The sequence below is a fragment of the Canis lupus genome, chromosome 16, assembly GCF_003254725.2.
Source record: "Canis lupus dingo isolate Sandy chromosome 16, ASM325472v2, whole genome shotgun sequence".
NCBI lineage: Eukaryota > Metazoa > Chordata > Mammalia > Carnivora > Canidae > Canis > Canis lupus.
In genome coordinates this window covers 27,377,634-27,403,702 of record NC_064258.1, presented here as the reverse complement: position 1 = coordinate 27,403,702, position 26,069 = coordinate 27,377,634, and the positions used below count along the sequence as shown (strand labels likewise).

Below are 26,069 nucleotides of genomic sequence, written 5' to 3'. Positions count from 1 at the left end.
TTTGCTGTAAATTAATTGATCATGTATGTATGGGTTTATTTCTGGGCTCTCTTTTCTATTCCATCGACCTATGTGTGTGTTTCTCTGCTAATGCTGTATTGTTTTGATTATTATAGTTTTGTAGTATAGTTTGAAATCAGGGAAGTGTGATGCCCCCTTCATTGTCTTTCTTCCTCAAGATTATTTTGACTATGCAGGGTCTTTTTCTACTTTCTACTTCTGTGCATTTGTCCATTCTAGATACCTCTTACCAATGGAATCATGTAGTATTTGTTCTTTTATGTCTGACATTTCATATAGCACTGTCTTCAAGGTTCATCCCTATAGTAGTATATATGAGAACTTTATTTATTTACATATCACGTAATTATATATTTATGTATATACAAGATTTTGCTTATTCATTCCTCCATGGATGGGTGGTTGGATTGTTTCTACCTATTGGCTAATGTGAATAGTGTTGCCCTGAACATACATACACACACACACACACACACACACACACACACGTACTTGTTTGAGTACCGACTTTTTTTTTTTTTTTTTGAGTACCTATTTTCAGCTCCTTTGGATGTAATACCTAAGAGTAGAATTGATATGTTATATCATGAATCTATATTTAACTTTTTGAGAAACCACCAAATGGTTTTTCCACAGCGGCTACACCATTTTACATTTCTACCATGAGTGTTCGGATTTCTTCCCATCTTTGTCAACACTTGTGATTTTCTGCTTTGCTTTGTTTTTAAAATTTTATTATAGCCATTTTAGTGGACGTTAAATGGTACCTTGTTGTGGTTTTGATCTGCATTTCCTTAATGATTAGTGATGTTAAGTATCTTTTCATGTGCTTATTGGCCATTTGTATATCTTGTCTGGAGAAAGGTGTATTCAAGTCCTTTGCCTATTTTTAAAATTGGGTTGCTTGTCTTTTTGTTGTTGAATTGTAGGTCCTGGATATTAACACTTGATCAAAAATATGATTTGTAGATATTTTCTTCCATTTTGTAGGTTGTCTTTCATTTTGTTGATAATGTCTTTTGGTGCACAAAAGTTTTTAATTTTTATGAAGCCCAATTTATCTTTTTTTGTTGTTTGAGCTTTTGATATCATATCTGACAATCCATTGTCAAATCCAAAGATGTGAAGATTTACTTGTTTGTTTTAAAAGTTTTAGTTCTTATATTTAGGTCTTTGATCCATTTTGAGTAATTTTTGCATATAGTATGAAACAGGGGTTTAACTTTTTTTTTTTTTTTTTTAAGATTTTATTTATTTATTCATGAGAGACACACACAGAGAGAGGCAGAGACACAGGCAGTGGGAGAAGCAGGCTCCATGCAGGGAGCCTGATGTGGGACTCCTTCCTGGGACTCCAGGATGATGGCCTGGGCTGAAGGCAGGCGTTAAACCGCTGAGCCACGCAGGGATCCCTGACTCCTTTCTTTTGCATGTAGAAATCCACTTGTCCTGGCTCTATTTCTTGAACAGACTATTCTTTATTCATTGAATGGACTTAGAACCTTGTGGAAAATCAGTTGCCTATAAATGTATAGGTTTATTTCTATTCTTTCAATTCTGTTCATTTGGGCTCTACTTCCATATTTCTGGCAGTTCTACACTATTTTGATTATTGTGGAGTTGTAATGAGTTTTGACATTGCAAAGTTTGAGTCCACCAACTTTTTTTTTTCTTTTTCAAGATTGTTTTGTTATTTAAGGCCCTTTTGATTCCATATGATTTGACAATCTACTTTTCCATTTCTGCAAAAAAGGCTGTTGGAATTTTTATAGGGTTTGTGTTGAATCTGTGGATCACTTTGGGTTATATTGACATATCCTGACAGTATTATGTCTTTGAATCCATAAACACTAGTTGTCTTTCCACTTATTTAGGTCTACTTTAATTTTTTTCAGCAGTGTTTTGTAATTTTCAGCATACAAGTCTTTGACCTTTTTTTAAAAAAATATTTTATTTATTTATCAGAGAGAGAGAGCACGTGAGCGAGAGAGAGAGAGAGAGAGAGAGAGAGAGAGGCAGAGACACAGGCAGAGGGAGAAACAGGCTCCATGCAGGGAGCTCAATGTGGAACTCGATCCCTGGTCTCCAGGAACACACCCTGGGCTGAAGGTGGCGCTAAACCACTGGCCACCCGGGCTGCCCAGTCTTTGACCTTCTTGGTTAAGTTTATTCCTAGGTGTTTTACTCTTTTGGATGCTATTGTAAATGGAACTGCTTTCTTAATTTTCTTTGTGGATTTTTCATTGCTGATGTACACAAACAAAACTGATTTTTTGCATGTTCATGTTACATCCTGCATCTCCTCTGAATTCATTTATTAGCTCTACTAGCTTTCTTGTGGACGCTTCAGGGTTGTTGTTTTTTTTTTTTTTTTAGGATATTATTGGTGAATGGAGGTAGTTTTCTTCTTTCCAACTTGAATGTCTTTTATTTTCTTTTCTTCTCCAGTTGTTTTGGCTAGATTTTCCAGTACTGTGTTGCATAGTGGTGGTAAAGGCAAGCATCCTTGTATTCCTGATTTTGGGGGAAAAACTTCCAGTTTCCTTAGCATATTTAAATACTTCCCCATATTCCTGCAGTAACATCTTTCATGTTGATGGTGAGAAGTCCCTAAAGCAGTTCCTGATAGCTATTTTTAAAAGGCTTTCAGCTGTCAGTAGTTAGAGTCCTTATGTATGAGATTGGGAAAGACCATCTCTCTTAAATCCATTTTTTAAATATTAATACAGCAATATCAGCTTTTCTTTTTGTTTAATATTCACCTTATGTCTTTTTACATGCAACTCTTGTCTTTATGTTGTCTCTTATAAAGAGAATATCTTATCTTACAAATTTTAAAAAATATTTGTCTTTTAACTGGAGACTTTATGTTGAATACAATTATTAATATAGTTTTTCTACCATATTATTTTTATGATCTCATTGTTTTCCTGTTCCTTCTGTTTTCTCCCCACACCACAAAGCTTCTATCTTTTTGGATTGATTTAGTTTCCCCCTTGCCCCATTTCATTTTTCTCCTCTGCTAGTCGTTACACACATTGTTAGATAAATTAGATTCAAATCTATTGGTTATTTGTGATAGTTTCTTGTAGCTTCATTATATTTTTAAACGTGTTCATTTCTTTAAACAGTTAAAAATACCTACTTTTTTGTGCTTTATTTGATCATTTTAATGTGTGCAGTCTTGGTTCTGTGGTTTGTTATTTCTGATTCTTGCAGTGGCTCATTAGTGTGTTTTGTAATACTGATTGTAAACTGGTATTCTTTTGAATTTTACATAGGAGAGTTATTTCAGTCCTGAATTATAGTGAGTTCCTACAGAGAGTGTGTATTGGCCACATGCAGTCAGTCTTCTATGCCTTTAAATTAAGATTTTTGTTGGTGTTTTTTTGGGTCACACAAGTGTTATGAACTCTGCCCCCAAAGCCTTGTGAAGATGGATATATGGTTAGAAATTCTCCATGGAGATGATTTTCTTTTATTCCCCTTCTATCAGTACCAAGGTCTCTATTTAGGCAGTTTCTCTACTGTTCTTTGGGACAGGTGTTTTGTTATTAAGTTAATCCAGTGAGAATATTGCTCTTGAGGGGCGTAAGCTTTATATTAGGTCTTATTTTGGGCAATCCATCCAACTCAGGCTCCAGGTTTTGTCTTCTACGTCTATGAATTACCTGAAAACACATAATGTAGACCACCAAGGATGAAAGATATTCATTCATAGGAAGAATGCTGCTACATACTCAGTACTCTTTCATACTGTCTTATTGTTTTTGGTCTTTAAGATGTTTCTTACTCCCTAGTAACTCATTCAGGCATTAAAAAATGCCTATTAATATTTTAACTAGCATTTTATGTACCCTTTACTTGGAACACTTTAGTTCACTGTTTGTAATAAGCATGTATTTCATGCTTTTTAATAATTATATACCAGTCCATCTTATGGATTTATCATAGATTTGAAAACTGATTATTTCAAATCTTGTTACTACAGAAAAATGCATCATCAAGGATCCTTCAACGGGTCTTTGCATATGTGTAAAAGTATATGTCAAATAAATTCCAAGAAGTAGAGTTTAACTATCCTTTTAAATAAAGTACTGCTTTGATGGGTTGGTGGAAAGGGAATGAGACACTTTCTTGAGTACCTTCTCCATTTACAAAGTATAAGCAAATCATTCTTTGGGGCAAAAAAATAGACTACCTGTTCCACAGCAGGACCCAGAGAATGTTAAGCTATTCTCCCAACGCTGTGCATATTCTTTTTTTCCTGAGAGAGAGAAAGAGAGTGTGCGAGCAGGGGGAGGGGCAGAGAAACAATCTTAAGCAGGCTCCATGCCTAGAGCTTAATCTAACAATTTCACCACCCTGAAATCATGACCTGAGCTGAAATCAAGAGTCTGATCCTTAACCGACCAAGCCACCACACTGCATATTCTGCTACTCATAGAACTTTAGAAAACAGCAGTAGTGGACAACATTTTGGTCAAGATCACATCATTGGTGATTTAGTAATTCCATCTGACCTTCCCTAACTGTTCCCAATATAATGTGGTATGTGGTATTCTTACTTTTACTTTCTTATTTGAGGCTTATCTGTATACTCTTATTTGTTATAGACTCTTGCTGTATTGCAAAACTTCATTCCATCTATCTTGTCAAGGAAGGACTATCATGAATCCCAAAACTAAGGGTTATAATTTAGCAGTATTTACAATGCCAGTTGGTACCAAACAAGTTTGGCGATACATTTTTGGAAGATTTTTATTTAAAATACGTTGATAGAGGTGCCTGGGTAGCTCAGTCAGTTGAGTGTCTGGCTCTTGGTTTCAGCTCATGGTTTCAGCTCAGATTATGACCTCAGTGTCCTGGGATTGAGCCCCATGCCAAGGCTCTGTATTCAGCATGGAATCTGCATGGGATTCTCGCTCTCCCTCTCCCTCTGCACCTCACACCCTGCACATCTCTCTCTCTTTCTCTCAAGTAAATAAATAAATCTTTTTAAAAAATGTATCCCACATTCAGTGGCAACGTTGTTGAATAAGCAAAATATTTTTAAATGTCAGCATTGTAAGTCATCTATTCATTGATTTTAAATATATTGATTACTTTCATATAGAAAATAAACTGTATAGAACACATACTTATGAGCGCATTGTGGTAATAACTGTTTTTTCCTTTGTAGCCTATCTATGCAAACAGATTTCCAGTACCAACTTATGCAGCCAAGCAGCCTCAGCAGTTCCCCTCAAGGTCTGAAGTGAATTCACTTAGATTACTTAACCAGAATAAAACCCAGGGTTAATGTCTTAAGATTTACTCTTGTATTTAATTTAACACAAGGTATTTATTGCCAGTAGTTTAGATAGAACACAATTTTTAGAAAAGCTTTTAAGAACTCTTTGTTAGTTTTGTCATATTAGTGCGGTGTCAACATGCAATTTTAAAGAAGCCTGAGCAAGATAAGCAAATGGTGCTGCAGCCTTTGAATGTACCTAAGATTCAAAAATAAGGGCCTTTAAAATACCCAGCATTGGCAAACCAGATGGGTTAGTCCTATTAGGAATAGCTAGAAAAGCTAGACAATGTAAGAAAAAATGTGTTTGAAAGCATGAGAGAACTACCAAGGAAGTGAGGAGGAAGTGTGGGGCCCAGAAAAAGAAGGCAGTCCAGAGGTAATCCCAGCTTTCTGGAGACACTTTTCTGTCCTGGACATGTCTGCCAATTCTGAATGTGAGAACTGAGAGGACAGGAAGCTGAGGAGAGCTTGTAACAGATTCACAGGGCTGAGGGAACAGAAACTGGAGCCCAGGCAAGGAAAAGGTACCCTGGCGATCATTCCAGGCTTTGTGTTGGGACCCAGTGGTAAGGGTAAACTAGATCCTCAATTTATTTCTACAATTTTTTATGTTTGGTTCCCCTGTCAAAAGAGCAGACCTACAAGAAAAGAATATGTGACTAAAACAAGAAAAGCCATATACCATAGAAACATACTCAGAGGGTAATCAGTGAGTACCATTATCAGACACAGACTTTAAAATGACTATAATGATTATGTCACGGAATTAGTAGTTAAGTTTGAGAATTTCAGCACAGAACTATAAATTCTAATAAGAGAATCATGTGGCAGTTCTAAAACTGAACTGAAACACAGTTCACAGTTTCTGAACTGAAACTGAAAAACTGGCAGTTCTAAAACTGAAAAACACAAGCACTGAAATATTTCAGTTCTCAATGGCTGGGCTTAAAATCAGCAAGTAGGATCACTGGCTATGCTATTTTGCAATATATAAAATGCATCTTACCCCTCCCACCCCTAAAAGTCCTTCAAATTACAATTGTATCACAACACTGAGGAGTGTCCTCTTGGTATAATCTTTAATATGTAATCAGAGTGCACTGAAATCCAGCTGCTCATCAAGAGAGGGATAAATTATGAGACAGATATTCACCAGGTAATATTCTGGTGTGGTACTGGAGTAGAGGAATACTAGAATTGGATGCAAAGGGTGAGGAAGAATATAGAGGTTAAGGATAGGTATAGAAGTTATACCAGGTTTAATTCTCAGAGTGGATGTTATATTTTGAATTGAGTTGGAATTTCAGCTTTATTTATGTAAACAGGGAGCTAGTGACCTCACTTGTCTTTTACAATTTATCTTTTTAATTTCATTTGCTATTCCTTTTACAAATGTATAAATCAGAACTGTCATACAATATTTTTGATTATAGAATAGCATTACTTTATGTAGTAAATCCATTTTAGAGTCTTGATTGCATCCTTTAACCATGCATATAAGATGAATAATAATCTCCGAATACAGTGTACTCTTAAGAATTGTCAGCAAAAAAACAAAAACAAAAACAAAACAAAACAAAAAACAAGAATTGTCAGCAGTGTTAAGGATGCTGTTGTTAGGCTTGTAATGATGTAGTATTATTTTATTCAGTTGAAACACATGATTAACTGTCTTTTTTCCCCTCACAGGCCACCTCCACCACAACCGAAAGTATCATCTCAGGGAAATTTAATTCCTGCTCGTCCTGCACCTGCACCTCCTTTATATAGTTCCCTCACTTGAATTTTTTTTTTTTTTTTTTACCTTTACTTTTGCAGACATCTTCAGGGAACTGAGCTAATCTTTTTTTCTTGATATTTTCTTGAAAATCCTTTCTTCCTGCTGCAACTATGAATGAAAACAAAATACCATAAAACAAACTTTACTAACACAAAAAAAAACAGAAATTGAGTAGTGGGAATTGAGAAATATAAGACATGCAATAAAGCCAGGGAAATTAGAATAACATTTCCATTTCCATTACTGAATAAGTCTTATTCAGTCATTCTGTGAAGTTAATGCACCGAACATGGATTATGTTATTTTAAACATGGTATTGTAATGATTCTTAAGTTTTGTCATTAAGTACTTAAATGTAATTCTGAAATTTGACCTTAGTTGCCATTAATGTAGTTTCTGGTTGAACATGTGATAATCTAATACCTTAAAAACTAATTAGCTGTCAGTAATATCTAATATTTTTCATCTTGCACGGACTTATTAATCATCATATGCTAGAATCTTGTCTATCTCATTCACTACACAAATAAAGGAATATTGTCTTCAGAAGAATGCGCAAAACCCACAATTTAGATATCATGATCTTATTTTGAATGTACAAAGTATACTAAAAGTGTATGTGTGTATTCACACACAGTTTTGTCTTCCATTTTTATGATCATTCTATGGATAAATGATTCTATGGATTCTAGGGATAATAGAGTCTATGGATCTATCTATGGATAATGAATATTAGAAAAATTAATTTAATAATAGAATTTCTATTATGAATCATGTTAAAGCATGGCATTCTTTTACAATAGCATTATTTTAAATAAATTAAACTTTAAGGTACGGAGTATTTAATAGAACTAATCAGATATGCTGTTGATACATGGCTGTAATAAAGCAGGAGCTTTTATAATATCTTCAATCAAATTGAGATATCATAAAACCACTTGAGAATTTCATGAGCACTTTAAGTTTAAAATCTGAAACTTCAAAGCTTGCTATTAATATAATTTAGAATGTTTACATTTACTGAAGTGTGCTGGATCATGTCTCCATTGACACTAATGTTTTCAAAGAAATTAGCCTGGAGAAAAGAAGTTAGAAAAAGTTTTTCTTAGATAAATGCAAAAAAGCTAGTGAGGCGTGTAGGAGTTACTGTTCCAGCTGTGTAAAAAATGAATTTTTACTTTGGAAAAAATGATATGGATGGTAAAATTTTAAACACTCAAAAAATTTTCGTAACCTTTCATAATAGAATTTAATAATCGGTTTATTAATTGAATTTCATTAGTTTTTCAAAAAATCTTGGTTTGTGTATATATACATATACAAATATAACATTTGCAATAAATAAAAGACTTGAAATTCTGTTTTGTGTTGCCCAGTAACTTCCTAAATATCCAGCTATTTATAACCTTATTAATTTAAACATCATACTAATTTTAGATAAAACTACTAGTTAAACTTTTGCAGATATTATCTCACTAATTTTCAGGCTTCTGCTAAATTGTGCACAGTAGTGTTTTTGTTATTAAAGGAAAACAGATTATTTTTGAGGAAGACAGGTCTTTCAGTTCTTTGAAGAATACATTGACAATCTGGTATATATTAAAGATTATATATAGGATGTGGGTGGAGGGCCAAGCAGTCCATATAAAGGATGATATAGAAAAATAGGGGAAAATTTGTACTTCAGTGTATGCATTGTCTGGAGTTTAGAAGAGAACTCACCTTTCCTGTCTATAGGATTCTATAGGAACTATTCTACAATAGTAAGACAGTTTTATCACTGTAGATAACTGATAGCAGTGCAAAGTAATTCTTATCCATAGACATGAAAATTCTGCAAGCAAAGGTTCAGCTGACATCCCTCCCTGTTTTGCCTCCAATAGCACATTTATTTCGATATTCCTGATTTTTGGATTCTCCTTTGAACTGGCTATAATACCTCACCACTTTCCTCATTACTGAATTAAACACAATCTTTAATGTTTCTTTATTTAAAAAAAGGTATAAACAATCCCAAATGAAGATTCTTCATTTCAGTTTAAATCTCCAAATGAATTCATATAAGACTAAAATATTTGTTTCTTTTTCTCATATATATAGTCTCAATTTTTGCAACTGTAATTCATATCACTGAAATGTTGGTAATATTTAACTATATAACTTAAAATTTTTCTCAGAATTAGATAAATCCTTGGATTTTTGAATATTTAGAAAGTGTTTCTAAAAGACTGATCAGTCTGAACTTTTACTTTTATATATATTTTTCACATGTTTTATAAGATTTTCACTTAGGTTTGTCCTTGGTTTATTCTGGATAGCTGTTAAAAATTGTAACATGTCTTGGTCATAGATGTCACTTCAAAATTTTCAAATATTAAAGGGCTTCTTTGCCATCTGCTAAAGACATTTTAATAAGTAAATTATCTGTAACTTTGATATCACTGTTTGACTATATGTTCACAAATTACCTTGTTCAGGATATTGCATTTTCCATTTCTCTCAGGCAGATGCCTGGGTCTCTAACCATATAGATAAGCACAGTCCAGGTTTTCTAAGCACAAATCAGATTTTATTAAATTCCATAGATGTTTACTGAAACTCTACCGTCAGGTATCACTAGGCACTGTGATATATAAGTTCTGGATGGGACATCTACTGTTATGGAGAGAACGATATACATAAGAATAATATAAAGTCTGCTCTCTTAAAGATTTAAACAGAAAAGGTTGAAGAGAAACAATAAATAAACCAGGATTTCATTCAAAATACTTAACACTAATTAAAGGTACTTAACTCTGATTGTTTTTCTAATTCTGAAGCAAGATGAAACCAGCTTTTGGCTCAACTACTCCCTAGAAGCAGTGCTAGTCTAGAACTGGCTGTTCTGTTGGGATACAAGCTGCGTGTAGATTTTTGCCTTGTTTTTGCTCATGCGAATCCTTTATAGGCTTATTTATGGTCCTGTTGAAATCCTATGCATGGGTAAAACCGCGTCTCAATTGTTAGTTTAGATGTGGTGATTCCCTGTGAGCTTTTGTGTGTTCCCAACCAGCCTTTTAGTTGGTGTGTCTGTCTTTCTGTTAATTACTATGATTGATTAATTTCATCTTTGGGATTTCAAAAGAATTAAAAGATAGTACAGGTGGAGACTGGAGGTGAGGCTGAGCTGGAAGCCCTTTCGTCCCAGGGACTCAGGCAATGTTTTTTTCAGGAAAGACCAGGCGCCTCAGTGGCCGAAGTAATTGGGGCAGGAGAAGATAGGTAGCAGCCTGGGCTCGAGACTTAAATTTTTCCACTGGAACATACTTACTGGGACTCTGGGTAACAATCTTCTCCATCTCATTCATTATACGAATAAGTGAATATTCACTGTGCTGATAAGTTTCTGAACGAGAGAATGGTACCTGAATTCTAGCTAAGGGCTTGTGAAGAACCATCCGGATCACACAGTGCACCTGAGCGGTGGGTGTGAGCAGAAATGACAGCGGACTCTTGGAAGATAGCAAGATGGACTCACTTTTCCTTTTCTTGGAATCTTTTTCGCACATCTGGCTAATTTTTTTTTTTAATTTTGGAAACCCAGCTTCAGTAAATAGGAGTGCGTGCGTACAGTTTTAAATTCGTAAACTTTGCACGTTCGTCTTTCAAAACATCTGGAAGCATTTGCTACAAAACAGCCTACAATAAACGCGTCAGTTCTTTTAGGTCCATCACCACGAAGCTAGCGAAACATTGGGGGGGGCCCCTCAGGGCCGCCTGGATGCCCCCCCCACCCCCACCCCGGGAGCCCCTGGCTCTTGGGTAGGCCACGCGGGACTCAAGCAGGCTAGGGATCAGGCGGGAGCATCCCGTGAGCCACTCGCGTCAGCGGCGCCGCCTCCCCGGCGTGCCCCTGTGCGCCACGGCCTCGCGAGATTGCCGGCCCGCGTGCGCTTGCGGGTGGGAGCCAGGTGAGCGCACCCTGCGGGCGTCGTTCACTAGCCACGCTGCCCCCGCCCTCGGCGCGAGCCTGGGCGCCGTGGCCTCGCGAGATCACCGGCCCGCAAGCGCGTGCGGCTGGGCTGCGGCCACTGCGCGCCTCGAGCGCTCCCAACCGCCGCCGCCTCAGTCCATTCTCGGAGCCCAAGAAGCCACACCATGCTCCGCCTAATGCTGCTACTTGCTGGGCTCGGCGACTTGCTGGCATTGGGAGCCGGTAAGGCCGCGGAGACCCTGTTAACGCTGGTAGGGGCAGAGGAAGGTTTTCCTTTTCCTTTGGAGGAGTACCTGCTTCAGTCACAGGGCGGCCCCCGCTCCGCTACAGTCTCCCCTGGGGCCGGGAAGCCCGGCCTGGGAGGGGGAGGGGGCGTGGGGATGGGTAAGTGAGTCCCCAGAGGGAGGGTGATTGCCGTGAGCTCGAGGACAGACCGCCTTCTCTCTGAATCGGAGGAGTGGGTAGCCTTCCTTGGGGGTTTTCCATGCACTTCACAAAAGTGTCTCGACGTTTCTCGCTCTCGGAAGCACTCCAGAATCTTCTTGACCTCCACCCAACATCTGAAGGAAAAGAAGACAAAAGCCACACTCTCCTCACCATTCGTTCCAACGTGACTTATCTGGCATTCCTACGGGAATCCTTTGTCCTGCAGTTGGGGGGGGGGGGGGGGAACGACAAAAAAAAAAAAACAACAAAAAAGTGTCTGCGGTGCTGCCAGTGACAGAGATACGTGATGGCCAGATACAAAGAACAGTACAAAGAAGCCTCAGAATTTAAAAATATACTAGGGGTGGTTTAGAGGCAAAGCGACATTTTAGATACACTGTTCTGAATCTGACCATCCTGTGACAGTGGCAGCACGTGGAGTGTGTTCTTTCTCCATCTGTTTGGAGGTACCACAATTTAATTTGGCCAGTTCTTTGTATTAATGGGCTTTTGGGTTGTTAACAGTCTTTTTGCTATGTTACATGCTGTATTGGTGACCTTGAGCTGCTGTAACAAAATACCTTCAACTGGGTGGCTTAAACAGCAGAAATGTATTTTCTGGCGGTTCTGCAGACAGCACGTCTGAGCCCAGGATGCCGTCAGGGTAGGGGTCTGATGGGGTTAGGGGTTTCTTCCTGGCTAAGAGACCATTGCTTTCTTGCTGAGGCCACTCCAGTGGCCTCTGCTTTGTGTGTGGAGACAGCAAGCTCTCTGGTGTTTCTTCTTAGAGTGGTGCTAATCCCATCCTGAGAGAGCCACCTTCACCGCCATCCCTAGTCCTAATGACCTCTCAAAGGTACCACTTCTAAACACCGTCACACTGGGGTTAGGACTTGAGCATGAAATTTTGTAGGGACACAGATCCTCGCCGTAACACTATTTTAATGCAGTGGTTTGCAGACTTTTTGGAAATTTTTCTTTACACATTACCAATTACAGAAATTCTCAAAGAGCTTTTGCTTGTGTTTTGTTTCTGTTATTATTTGTCATATTGGAAATTAACATAGAAATTTAAGAATTTTTATTCATTTAAAAATGACAGTAACGGATCTGTTACCTGTTAACATAAGTCAACACATTTAAAAAATAAAAACTATTTTCTGAAACAAAAAGTGTAGAACACTGGCACAATTTTAGATTTTTGTAAATCTCTTTAAAGTCCAGCTTAATAGATGGCAGCTAGATTCTCATATCTATTTCTGCATTGGATTTGTTGCTATGTTTTCTTTGAAGTATATGAAGAAAATCCAGCTTATATAGTTGGAAAAGGGAGGAGTGTTTTTTGTTGTTGTTGTTTGTTTGTTTGTTTTGTAAGATTTTATTTCACAGAATGAGAGCACACAAGTAGTCAGAGTGGTAGCCAGAGGGAGAGGGAGAAGCAGGCTCCCTGTTGAGCAGAGAGCTCGATGTGAAGCTGGATCCTGGGGTTCCCAGAATCATGACCTGAGCCAAAGACAGGTGCTTAACTGAGTAAGGCATCCAGGCGCCCCAGGGGAGGAGTATTTTAATAGCCTTTTCAGATAATTACCAGTATTCTTTGAATACTGCATCAATACTTGACAAGGGGTAAGAGTTAGTTGCAATATGGAGTCTAAGACATATCAATGACCTTTTCAAAATGTGCTGTATTAAGAATTCCTGGAATCTTGAACTTTGAATCTTTTACTCATGAGTTGTTTTTAATAAAGTGCCTTTGTTTTTAAATTTTAAATTGTAGTAAAATACACATAAAATAAAATTTATCATCTTAATTATTTTTTTAAAAATAAATAAGCTATATTTCTTAGAGTGTTTTAGGTTCATAGCAAAATGAAGAGGAAGGTATAGAGATTTCCCATACACCCCATCCCCACACATGCACAGCCTCTGCCTTTGACAACCCACACATTTGTTACATTTGGTACATTTGTTAAAATCAGTGATCCCACAGTGACACATGATTATCACCCAGAGTCCATAGTTTACCTTAGGATTCCTTCTGCCTCTGTACATTCTTTGGATTTGACAAATGTATCATGACATGTATCCACTATTATAGTGTATAGAGTAATGTCAGTACCCTAAAAATCCTCTTGCTCACCCTATTCATCCCTCCCTCTGGCCTAACTCCCAACAACTCTGACTTTTTTCTGTCTCTTTAGTTTTGCCTTTCCCAGAATTCTGTGTAGGTGGAATCATTCATTATGTAGCCTATTCAGATTGGCTTCTTACACTCAGAAATATACATTTAAGGTTCCTACATGTCTTTTCATGGCTTGATATCTTACTTGACTTTTAGAGTTCTTTGTACATTTTGGGTGAACAGTCTTTTATCAGATATACCTTTAGAAGGTATTTTCTGCTAGTCTGAGGCTCGTGACTTGTCTTCTTATTCTCTTGACATTGTCTTTTGCAGCACAGAAGTTTATGATTTTGTTTTTTCATGCATTATGTTTTATCTAAAAAATTGTCACCATACCTAATCATAATTTGCATTAGGTCTATGATCCATTTTGAGTTGATTTTTGTGAAATGTGTAAAGTCTGTGTCAGATTCTTTTTTTTTTTTTTGTTTTTGGCATGTGGGAATTATCCTAATGCCATTTGTTGAAAGGACCATCTGCTCCATTGTATTGCCTTTGCTCTTTTATCAAAAATCAGTTGACTATATTTATGTAGATTGGGGGGGGGGCTCTTTATTCTGTTTGATTGATCTGTTTGGTCTTTCACCGATACCACACTTTCTTGATTACTGTAGCTTTATAGGAAGTCATTTAGTCAGTGGCAGTCTTCAATTTATTCTTTTCCTTCAGTATTGAATTTGCTAATCTGCGTCTTCATATAAACTTTAGAATAAATGAGTTAATGGGATTCTGATTAACTAATTCAATTGAATCTATAAAGCCAAGTTGAGAAGAGCTGACATTTTGACAGTATTGAGTTGTACTCTCCCTGAACATAGACTAAGCTAAGTATTTCATTTATTTCTGGATGCTCATATAAATGACATTGTGTTTTAAATTTCAAACTCTACTTGTTCATTCATTGCTGCTGTGCAGGAAAGTGACTTTTATATATTAACTTTGTTTCTTTCAATCTTGCTGTCTTAACCATTTTTAAGCATACATACAGGTCAGTAGCCTTAAGTATATACACATTATTGCGTAATCTATCTCCAGAGCCTTTTTATCTTGCAAAATGGAAGTGCTATACCCTTTATACAACAGCTTACAAATTGTGATAAAATACATGTAACCTAAAGCTTACCGTTTTAACTTTTTTTCACTGATTTTTATAGTTTATTGCTCTTTAAACAGAAACTAATTGAGGAAAATATCTATATTCAGCTTCTTTATTTTTGTAGATTTTTTTCTAGCTTTACCAGTGAGTTTTATACTTTCATATGTTTTCATGTTATTAATTAGTGTCCTTTTGTTTCAGCATGAAGAGCTCTCTTTAACATTTCTTATAAGGCAGATCTCTTCATGGTGATGAACTCCTTTAATCTTCGTCTAGTCTGTTGAACCTCTCTACTGAAATTTTCAGTTAATTTATTACATTTTTCAGATCTATGATTTCAGCTTGGTACTCATTTTAACCATTTTTGAGTGTACAGTTTAATGGCATACAGTACATTCACTTGTGTAGCCATCATCACTATCCATCTCCAGAACTTTTTTCATCTTCCCAAGCTGAAACTCAGTACCCATTAAGCACTAACTCCTCATTCCCTTCTCCCTGCAGCTCATGGAAACTGTCATTCTACTTTATGTCTCTGTGGATTTGACCATACTAGGTGCCTCATATAACTGGAATTGTGGAGTAGTTTCCTTCTTGCGACTGGTTTATTTCACTTAGCATAACTCCCTCAATGTTCATCTATGTTGAGTACATGTCAGAATTTTCTCCTTAAGGCCAAGTAATATTCTTTTGTGTGGAATATAAATGAATAAATATATATTTCATTTTGTTTATCCATCCATCTGTAGATGGATATTTGGGTCGCATCTTCTTTTGGGATATTATGAATAATGCTGCCATGAACATATATGTACATGTACTCATTTGAGTCCCTGTTTTCAATTGTTTTGCATATATATACTGCATATAAGTGAAATCGTATGATATTTATCTTTCTTCATCTGACATTTCACTTAGCATACTACCCTTTAGGTCCATCTATGTTGTCACAAGTGGCAAGATTTCATTCTTTTTTATTGCTGAGTAATGTTCCATTGTGTACATTTGTGTGTGTGTGTGTGTATATATATATATATATATATATATATATATATCAGATTTTCTTTATCCATTCATTTATTGATGGACACTTTGGTTGCTTCCATATCTTAACTATTATAAATTATGCTGCAGTAAACATAAGGGTGCATATATCTTTTTGAATTGGTGTTTTTGTTTTCTTTGGCTAAATATCCAGCAATGGAATTACTGCATCACATGATAGCTCTACTTTTCATTTTTTGAGAACCTCCATACTGTTTTCCGTAGTGGCTACACTAATTTACATTCCCACCAACAGTATATGAGGGTTTTCTCTTCTCCACATCCTTGCCAGCACTGAGTATTTTTTGTCTTTTTTGATAACCGGTCTGATAGATATAAAGTGATATCTCATTGTAGTTTTGAGTTGCATTTCCCTGATGATTAAAGGCGTTAGGGGATCCCTGGGTGGCGCAGCGGTTTGGCGCCTGCCTTTGGCCCAGGGCCCAATCCTGGAGACCCGGGATCGAATCCCACGTCGGGCTCCCGGTGCATGTAGCCTGCTTCTCCCTCTGCCTGTGTCTCTGCCTCTCTCTCTCTCTCTGTGACTATCATAAAAAAAAAACAAAACAAAACAAAACAAAAAAACATTTAAAGGCGTTAAACATCTTTTCTTGGGCCAGTTGGCCATCTGTATGTTTTCTTTGGAGTAATGTGTATTTAAGTCCTCTGCCCATTTCTTGATTGAGTTGTTCATTTGGGTTTTCTTTAGATATTAAGTTGTGTAAGTTCTTTATATATTTTGGATATTAACCCCTTATCAGATATATGATTTGCAAACATCTACTCCCATTCAGTAGGTTGCCTTTTCATTTTGTTGATGGTTTCCTTTGCTGCACAAGTTTTTTAGTTTTATGTAATCCCATTATTTATTTTTAATTTATATGCCCTCTCTGAAGAGACTAATCCAAAAAATATTGCCAAGATTGATATCAGAGAACTTACTGCCTATTTTTTCTTGTAGGAGTTTAATGGTTTCAGGTTATATATTCAAGTTTTTAATCCATTTTGAATTTATACTTGTATGTGATGTGAGGTAGTGGTCCAGTTTCATTCCAGAATTCCAGAATAATTTTCTCTTAGATGACGTATTAGTGTTATTGTTATTATAACAGATTACCACAAATTTAGTGGCTTAATACAAATTTATTATCTTACACTTTGTAAAGTGGGTCTCAGTTGAGCTAAAATTGGGGCCTTGGCCGTACTGTGTTCCTTCCATAGGCTGTAGTAGATCATCTTTTGCCTTTCCTTTTTCAGATTCTAATGGCTGTTTGCATTCTTTGGCTGGGCCCCCTTCCTCTCAAATTCAAAGTTAGGAGCATTGGGCTGAGTTGTGTTCAGACTACCATCTTTCTAGTTCTTTCTTCTGCCCTATTCATCTTCTTTTAAGGACCCTTGTGATTAAATTAAGACCACATGGATAATCCAGGATAAATTCACTATTTTAAAGTCAGCTTATTGGCAACCCTAAATATACTTTACTGTGTAACCTAACATATTCACAGGTTCTGGGATTAGGGTATGGACATCTTGGAAAGCAATTATTATTCCACTTACCACAGATAATGAGATGTTAGAACTAAAAATGATAAATACCTGAGGCAGTATGGACGGTGAAGTTACATACATTGCTCTCATTGTCAAGAGAGAATGCAAACTTGCTCCTAGAATTCTCTGCTTATTGGGATAGAGAAAACACCTTTTTCTATCAGGAATTGCACACAGGTGCCAGTGCTTGTGTTGCTTTCCTTCGCTTCAGACTATATTTGGAACATTGCAGTCATCGCCTGAGTAAACTTAACTCATTACATTATTGCTTATCATCTGCACAACTTAAACAAAATAGGAAAATAGGAATCACTACTCTTGTATATTTCAGTTCTTTTTAGGATTGGACTACTTCTGGGTTTAGAAAGACTTGGTTTAATGTTTTGGTGATGGTGCATATGATATTCAGAGATTTCCATTTGGTCCTTCTTACTGTAATAATCCTAATTCTGTGGGTCAGGGAGACCAAGTGGGGATTCCACAAGATATTGATTATATCTGTTTCCACATGCTGTTCCATAATTGGGCATATTATGATAGGAGGAATTCACAGACCCATGGGAAACTCAGATTTGACCCTAAATTTGAGGTACCACCAGTCGTCTTGTAAGCATCCATCTTTTCCTGAAGTGAACCACAGTTATATTTTAAGTCCTTAAAAATTAGCTTAGAGCAAGTATTTAATATTCCATACAAGGTCTGAGTAATTGGGTTTTGATTTTGTAGATCCAATATGAAGATTTTTCTTTTTTAAAAGGTTTTATTTATTTATTCATGAGAGACATGGAGACATATGCAGAGAGAGAAGCAGGTTCCTGCGGGAAGCCAGATGTGGGATTTGATCCTGGGACCCCAGGATCACAACCTGAGCTGAAAGCAGACGAAAATTTTTCTTTTAGTTGGCTATTTCATCCTACTTAGACTTGTTGCTAAGACTGAGATTTTTGATCTTAGAGCTTCGTAATTATGTAATACTCCTCTGATTTCATACTTTTGTTTTGGTAAAGTCACTGAAAAAATCTGATTTGGTTTATTTTCTGGATGCATTTGTGTAAATTCTTTCTTCTCAATTTGGAATATCTATAGGGTTTTACATAATAAATTTGTTATTTAGGCAATAATAGTGATTCCTCATTGTGAATAATTAGAAAATGTAGTATCTTACTACTTCTTCCCACATCCTGTTCGCCCCTTAATTATATGACTGGTTATTTTATTTTATTTTTTTTTTAATTTTTATTTATTTATGATAGTTACAGAGAGAGAGAGAGAGAGAGGCAGAGACACAGGCAGAGGGAGAAGCAGGCTCCATGCACCCGGAGCCTGATGTGGGATTCGATCCCGGGTCTCCAGGATCGCGCCCTGGGCCAAAGGCAGGCGCCAAACCACTGCGCCACCCAGGGATCCCTGACTGGTTATTTTAAATCTTAGTTCTTCTATACTGTTATGCAATTGAATAATATGTATTTCTAGCACTTGATTTTCAACTTTAATCACAATTCTTTTTGGACCACATTGCAATAAATTTAAGGAAATCAGTATGCACATATGGTATTCCTCTTTTTACTGCCTGACATTATTATATATGTTGTTATGTCTATATCATTTGCTCTCTACTAAATAAATATAATTCTCATGGTTGTTTTAGCCTTATTATATATTTATTTAATACCTACTACTAACCTTTTACTTTAACTCTATTGGTATCTTCATTTGGAGAAGTTTCTCTGGCTTTGGTGACAGGCACGTTGAACTAGTTTCCTTAAGATTTTGCTTGTGAATACATCTCTTTTGCCTCTGTATTTGAATGAAAATTTTGCTGGGTATGAAGTTTCAGAGCCCCCATTTTCTTTTCTATAGGAATGTGTAGAAGCATATGGGAATATCCATATACTTAACACTCTGAAACCACTCTGCATATAATTAATCTTTCAAGTATCAGCTTTCTATTAAAGTTTCTATACATATGCATAGATAGCTATATGCTTCTCATTGGGACTACACTGTATGTAAACCATCATTCAAGTAGTATCTTTTTCATTGATGTATGTGTGTTTGTAAATGTATGTGTAAAAGCGTGTGGGGATAGACCTATTCTTACTTGAATGAAATGCATGGAGTATAATGTGTTTCATGTAACACCTTCTTTCATTAAGATACTAGTGTTTGTAAACATGTGTTAGGAGCATGGAAAGAGCCCTGTGCTTATTTCATTGAAACTACACTGTGTATAATACATTGTTCAAGTAATATTTTCTTTCATTAATATATATATATGTTTGTAAATGGATATGTAGAAGCATAAGGGAAGAGCCTTGTGTTTCACACTGAAACTACACTGTGTATAAACCATCATTCAAGTGACATCTTCTTTAATTAATATAAACCCAGTAACCCCCTAGCCTAGCCCTCTAATGCCAATCTTAACTGTTAACCCCTAACCCTAACTATAAATCCTAACCCTAGCCTTAACCCCTAAACTTACCCTAAAATCTAACCCTAATCCTAACCTTCACTCTAACATTAACCCCCAACCATAAACCTAACCTTAAATTGAACCTTCTTGAGAGTTCTCTAAATAGGATACCAGGTACATACCCTCATCCTGGCCCCAACCTTAATCCTAAACCTAACATTGGCTATAAGCCCTAACCTTAACCCAATATCTGAGAAGAAGAAGTAACAAGGAAATATTACTCATCCATAAAAAAAGAGAACAAAATCTTGTCATTAACAATAACATGGATGGAGCTAGAGAGTAAGTAGTATGCTGACTGATATAAATCTGTCAGAGAAAGGTGATTAACATATGATTTCACTATGTGGAATTTAAAAAAACAAAGCAAATGAGCAAAGTGGGGGAAAAGAGAGGCAAACCCAAGAAACAGATCCTTTCTGAGGATGGTTACCAGAAGGGAGGTAGGTGGGGGGAGGAGGCATGTGTTAAATAGGTGATGGGGACTAAGGAGTCTGTACTTGCTGCGATAGCACTGGGTGTTGATTGGAAGTATTGAATCCCTCTTTTGTACACCTGAGGCTAATGTTAACATGTAACTAACTTGAACTTAAATAAAAACTTATAAAAATAAAGACATTGTTCTTCAGTTTTTTGATGTTGGATAATGTAAAAATTCTCAAGCTTGCCTGCTTTACTGCCTAATGCCCAGTATGATTTTCTTTTTCTTTCTTTTTTCTCATAAGCCTGTAGGATCTTTATCTTAAATACCCAATAACTTTAGTAGAATATGTCTGTTTTAATTATTATCAGTTATTCCTGAATTCAGTGTACTTTCTAGTCCATGGTTTCAAATCTTTTATTTCAGGAAAATTTTCTTGAAATATATCTTTGATTATTTTTTGCTCTGCTCTGTTTTCCTCAGGAGCAGCAAATTCTGTGTAAGTTTAATACTATGCCCCTGTCCCCATGTGCAGTCCTTTTTTTGGGCTTTCATAACTATCTTGTCTGTTTTTAAAGTAAGTGTTTTCAAGATTTTTGTAGGAGTACATAGTGATGACTCATATGTACATAAGTGAGTTCTACAAAACAACTTGAACAAATACTTAGTCACATATAAGACATACTTATTGCCTTTTATCTTTCTTCAGGTTCACAAAGTTCTTTTCTACAAATTGTAGTTCCAGAAAAAATCCAAGCAAATACAAGTGGTAATTCAGAAGTAGAAAATGTAAGCAATATTTTTCACAATATCATATGAAATTTTTATTTTAAAAAATAGCAATTAAAGATATCAACCCCATTATAGAATGAATAGAACTATGCAATATTACTACTGACATTGAATTTAAAGTTTTTATAGTAAAAGCAAATATGTAGATCAGAATGTTGTGTTTTGTCTAACATTTGTCATTGCTTATGGTAAGAGTTTTAAAAGTTCAAATAAAAAATGATGTAGAAGATAATTCTTATCTGAGTAATATCTAGATGATTCAGATGAAGAGAATAATTTTTCCCAAAATGGTTAAGGACAATCTCTTTTTAAAAAATATTTTAATTTTAAGTGTAGTTGACACACAATGTTACATTAGTTTTGGGTGTACAACATAGTAATTCAACATCTCTATAAATGATGCTATGCTCACCACAAGTATAGCTACTATCTGTCACCATACAACACTATTACAATATCATTGGCCATATTCCCTTCCTATACCTTTTATTTTCATGACTTATTCCATAAAAATGAAAGCCTCTATCTTCTACTCCCCTTCAAGCAGTTTGCTCATCCCTTAAACCCTCTTCCCTCTGGCAACCATCAGTCTGTTCTTTGTATTTACAGGTCCAGTTCTGCTTTTTGTTTGTTTTTTCACTTGTTTTTTAGATTCCTCATATGAGTGAAATCATATGGTCTCTGTCTTTGTCAGTCTGATTTATTTCACTTAGCATAATGCCCTCACAGTCTATGCATGTTGTCACAAATGACAAGATTTCATCCTATATTCTAGGATGTGTGTGTGTGTGTGTGTACAGCACATTTTCTTTACCTATTCATTTATCAATGGACACTTACATTGCTTCCATATCTTGACTACTATAAATAGCCCTGCAGTAAACATAAGGTACATACATCTTTTTGAATTCTTGTTTTCGTTCTCTTTATTTATTTAATTCCAGTATAATTAACATGCAGTGTTATATTAGCTTCAAGTATACAATATAGTGATTCTCCTTGCTCATCATGGTAAGTATACTCTTAATCAACCCTTCCTGTTTCACCTACCCTCCCATCCACCTCCTCTCTGGAAAACAATGGTTTGTTCTCTGTATTTAAAGGTCTGCTTTTTGTTTGTCTCTTTTTCTTTGTTTTGTTTCTTTAATTCCATATATGAACGAAATCATATAGTATTTGTCTCTCTTTGACTTATTTCACTTTGCCTTATACCTTCTACATCCATTCATGTTATTGCAAATTACAAGACTTCATTCTTTTTTATGGCTGAGTAATGTTCTATTGTGTATATGTATCACATAATCTTTATCCATTCATCTATCGATGGGCACTTGGGTTCCTTCCATATCTTGGCTACTACAAATAATGCTGCAACAGATATAGGGGCATATATATCTTTTCAAATTAGTGTTTTTGTATTCTTTGGATAAATACCTAGTAGTGAAATTACTGGATCATATGGTTATTCCATTCTTAATTTTTTGGGGAACCTCCCTACTGTTTTCCACAGTGGCTCTTACCAACAGTGCATGGGGTTCTTTTTTTCTACCTACTTGCCAACACTTGTTGTTTCTTGTGTTTTTTATTTTAGCCATTCTGACTGGTCTGAGCTGGTATCTCATTGTGGTTTTGATTTGCATTTTCTGATGGTGAGTGATGTTGAGCATCTTTTCATGCAACTGTTGTCCATCTGTATGTCTTCTTTGGAGAGATGTGTGTTCATGTCTAGTGCCCATTTTTAAATTGGATTATTTGAGTTTTTTTGGTGTTGTGTTAAGTTCTTTATACATTTTGGATATTAACCCCTTATTGGATATACCATTTGCAAATATCTCCTCCCACTTGATGGGTTGTCTTTTTGTTTTGTTGATTGTTCCTTTTGCTGTGCAGAAGCTTTTTATTTTGGTATAGTCCCACTAGTTTAATTTTGCTTTTGTTTCTTTTGCCAGAGGAGACCTATATAGAAAAATGTTTCTATAGTTGATGTCAAAGAGACTAGTGCCTGTGTTTTCTTCTAGAAGTTTTATGTATTCAGGTCTCATCGTATTTAGGTCTTTAATCCATTTTGAGTCTATTTTTGTATATGGTGTAAGGTAGTGGTCCAGTCTCATTTTTTGCATATGGCTGTCCAGTTTTCTTAGCACCAATGTTGAAGAGACTGTCTTTTTTGCATTGCATATTCTTTCCTGCTTGTGAAAGATTAATTGACCCTACAGTTGTAGGCTTATTTCTGTGCTCTCTATTCTGTTCTGTTGATCTATGTGTTTATATTTGTGCCAGTACTATGCTGTTTTAATTACTACAGCTTTGTAGTAGAGTTTAAAAACTGGGATTGTGATTCCTCCAGCTTTCCTTTTCTTTTTCAAGATTGCTATGGCTATTCAGAGTCTTTTGTGGTTCTACACAAATTTTAGGATTATTTGTTCTAGTACTGTGATAAAAATGCTGGTGTTGCATTAAATCTATAGATTACTTTGGATAGTAATATTAACATTATCGATTCTCCCAATTCATGAGCATGGAGTATTGTTCCATTTGTCTCTATTATTTTAGTTTTTTTCATCACTGCTTTATAGTTTTCGGAGTACAGGTCTTTCAACTCTTTAGTTAAGTTTATATTTCTATATATTTTATTATTTAGGTATAATTGTAAATGGGATTGTTTTCTTAATTTCTCCTTCTGCTACTTTATTATTAGTGTTTAGAAATGCAACAGATTTCTGTACTTTGATTTTTTTATCCTGCAACTCTACTGAATTCATTTATCTATTCTAGTAGTATTTTGATATATTTTGATAGTCTTTAGGGTTTTCTCTCTATGGTATCATGTCATCTGCAAATAAAGTTTTACTTATTCCTTATCAGTTTTAATGCCTTTTATGCCTTTTCCTTTTCTTATTGCTGTGGCTAGGACCTCCAGTACTATGTTGAATAAAAGTAATAAGAGTGGACATCCGGGTCTTGTTTCTGAACTTAGTTGGGGGAAAAGCTCTCAATTTTTCATCATTGAGTATGATGTTAGGTGTTGATGTTTAATTTTTCATTATTATGTTGAGGCATGTTCCCTGTAAACCTTCTGTGTTGGGGGTTTTATTATGAATGACTGTTGTACTTTGTCAAGTACATTTTTTTGCATTTATTTAAACGATGATATAGTATTTATCCTTTCTATTTTCAATGTGATATACTATGTTGGTGGATTTGGAATATTAAACCACCCTTGTAACCCAGAAATAAATTCCACTTGATTGTAATGAGTGATTTTTTAAATGTATTGTTGAATTTGTCTTGCTAATATTTTGTTGAGCATTTTTACATGTATGTTCATCAGAGATATTGGCCTGTAGTTTTCTTTTTTTTGTAGTGACTTTTTCTGGTATTGTTATTAGGGTAGTGCTGGCCCCAGAATGAATTTGGAACATTTCCTTCTTCTTTACTTTTTGGAGTAGTTTCAGAAGAATAGCTATTAACTTTAAATGTTTGCTAGAATTCACCTGTGAAGTCATCTGGTCCTGGAATTTTATTTGTTGGGAGTTTTTTGATTACTGATTTGGTTGTTTTTAGAAATGTATCCATTTCATGAATAAATAAAATCTTTAAAAAAAATTTATCCATTTCTTCTAAGTTGTCCAATTCGTTGGCATAAAATTTTTCATAATATTTTTCTGTATCTCAGTGGTGTTGGTTGTTATTTCTCCTCTTTCATTTCTGATTTTGTTTATTTCAGTGTTCCTTTTTTTTTTTATTCTGGCTAAAGGTTTATCAATTTTGTTTATGTTTTTAAAGAACTAGCTCCTGGTTTCACTGATCTGTTTGGTTTTTTTTTAAATTTATATTTCATTTATTTCTGCTCTAATCTCTATTATTTCCTTCCTTCTGTTATTTTGGGGCCTATTGTCAAACAATAAGAGAATCGTTCTTTTTCTAGCTCCTTTAGATATAAAGTTAGGTTGTTAATTGGAAATTTTTCTTACTTCTTGAGGTAGGCCTGTATTGCTAAAATCTTTCCTCTTTGAACAGTTTTTGCTGCATTCCAAAGATTTTGGACTGCTGTGTTTTCATTTTCATTTGTCTCCATATATTTTTTTTATTTCCCCTTTGATTTATTGGTTGATCCATTCATTGCTTAGTAGTATGTTGTTTAACCTCCATGTATTTATGTTCTTTATAGATTTTTTCTTGCAGTTGATGTCTAGTTTCATAGCATTGTGGTGAGAAATGATGCATGATATGATATCAGTCTTTTTGAAATTGTTGAAACCTATTTTATAGCCTAACATAATCTTTCCTGGAGAATATTTCAATTGTACTTAAAAAGATTGTGTATTCTTCTCTCTCTCTCTCTCTCTCTCTCTTTTTTTTTTAAAGATTTTATTTATTTATTCATGAGAGACACAGAAAGGCAGAGACACAGGCAGAAGGAGAAGCAGGCTCCACGCAGGGAACCCGATATGGGACTCGATCCCGGGACGGGAATCATGCCCTGAGCCAAAGGCAGACGCTCAACCACTGAGCCACCCAGGTGTCCCTTCTTCTCTTTTTAGGATGGAACATTCTGAACATATCTGTTACTTCCATCTTGTCCTATGTGTCATTTAAAGCCACTGTTTCCTTATTGATTTTGTGTTTGGGTGATATATCAATTGATGCAAATGTTTTTTTTTTTAATTTTTAAAAGATTTTATTTATTTTTTCATGAGAGACACACAAAGAGAGGCAGAGACATAGGCAGAGGGAGAAGTGGGCTCCCTGTAGGGAGCCCAATGCGAAACTTGATCCCAGTACCCTGGGATCAGGACCTGAGCTGAAGGCAGACACTTAACCAGTGAGCCACCCAGGTGCCCCACAATTGGAATGTTAAAGTACCCTACTATTACTGTATTATTATTATTGATTTCTTTCTTAATGTATGTTAATAGTTGCTTTATGTAAGCATTTGGGTACTCCCATGTTTGGTACATAAATATTTACAATTGTAATATCTCCTTGTTGGACTGTTCATTTTATTATTATG

At 35.7% G+C, this 26,069-nt stretch overlaps 2 protein-coding genes across 14 annotated transcripts in view; both read left to right on the top strand.

The window, feature by feature from the left end:
- Nucleotides 1-8,458, top strand: part of ADAM9 (ADAM metallopeptidase domain 9) — a 138,347-nt gene extending 129,889 nt beyond the window's left edge. Inside the window, exons 21-22 of the mRNA XM_025434316.2 lie at nucleotides 5,204-5,271; nucleotides 7,007-8,458. Coding sequence (XP_025290101.1) covers nucleotides 5,204-5,271; nucleotides 7,007-7,100 — 162 coding nt within the window. The 3' untranslated portion in view covers nucleotides 7,101-8,458. The remainder of the gene's footprint in view (nucleotides 1-5,203; nucleotides 5,272-7,006) is intronic.
- A 2,620-nt stretch (nucleotides 8,459-11,078) lies between these two features.
- The window catches only part of ADAM32 (ADAM metallopeptidase domain 32), a 182,315-nt gene continuing 167,324 nt past the window's right edge, over nucleotides 11,079-26,069 (top strand). For 8 of the 13 annotated variants that reach the window (XR_007402624.1, XR_003130885.3, XR_007402626.1 and 5 more), the window contains exons 1-2: nucleotides 11,139-11,292; nucleotides 20,973-21,052. Coding sequence is in view for 7 of the 13 variants with exons in the window: in XM_025434684.3 (XP_025290469.1) it covers nucleotides 11,235-11,292; nucleotides 20,973-21,052 (138 nt within the window). In the remaining 6 variants the exon portion in view is untranslated. Of the gene's footprint in view, nucleotides 11,322-20,972; nucleotides 21,053-26,069 lie in introns of all 13 variants that reach the window. The other 5 variants (XM_025434524.3, XM_049094841.1, XM_025434901.3 and 2 more) reach the window with 4 other exon arrangements.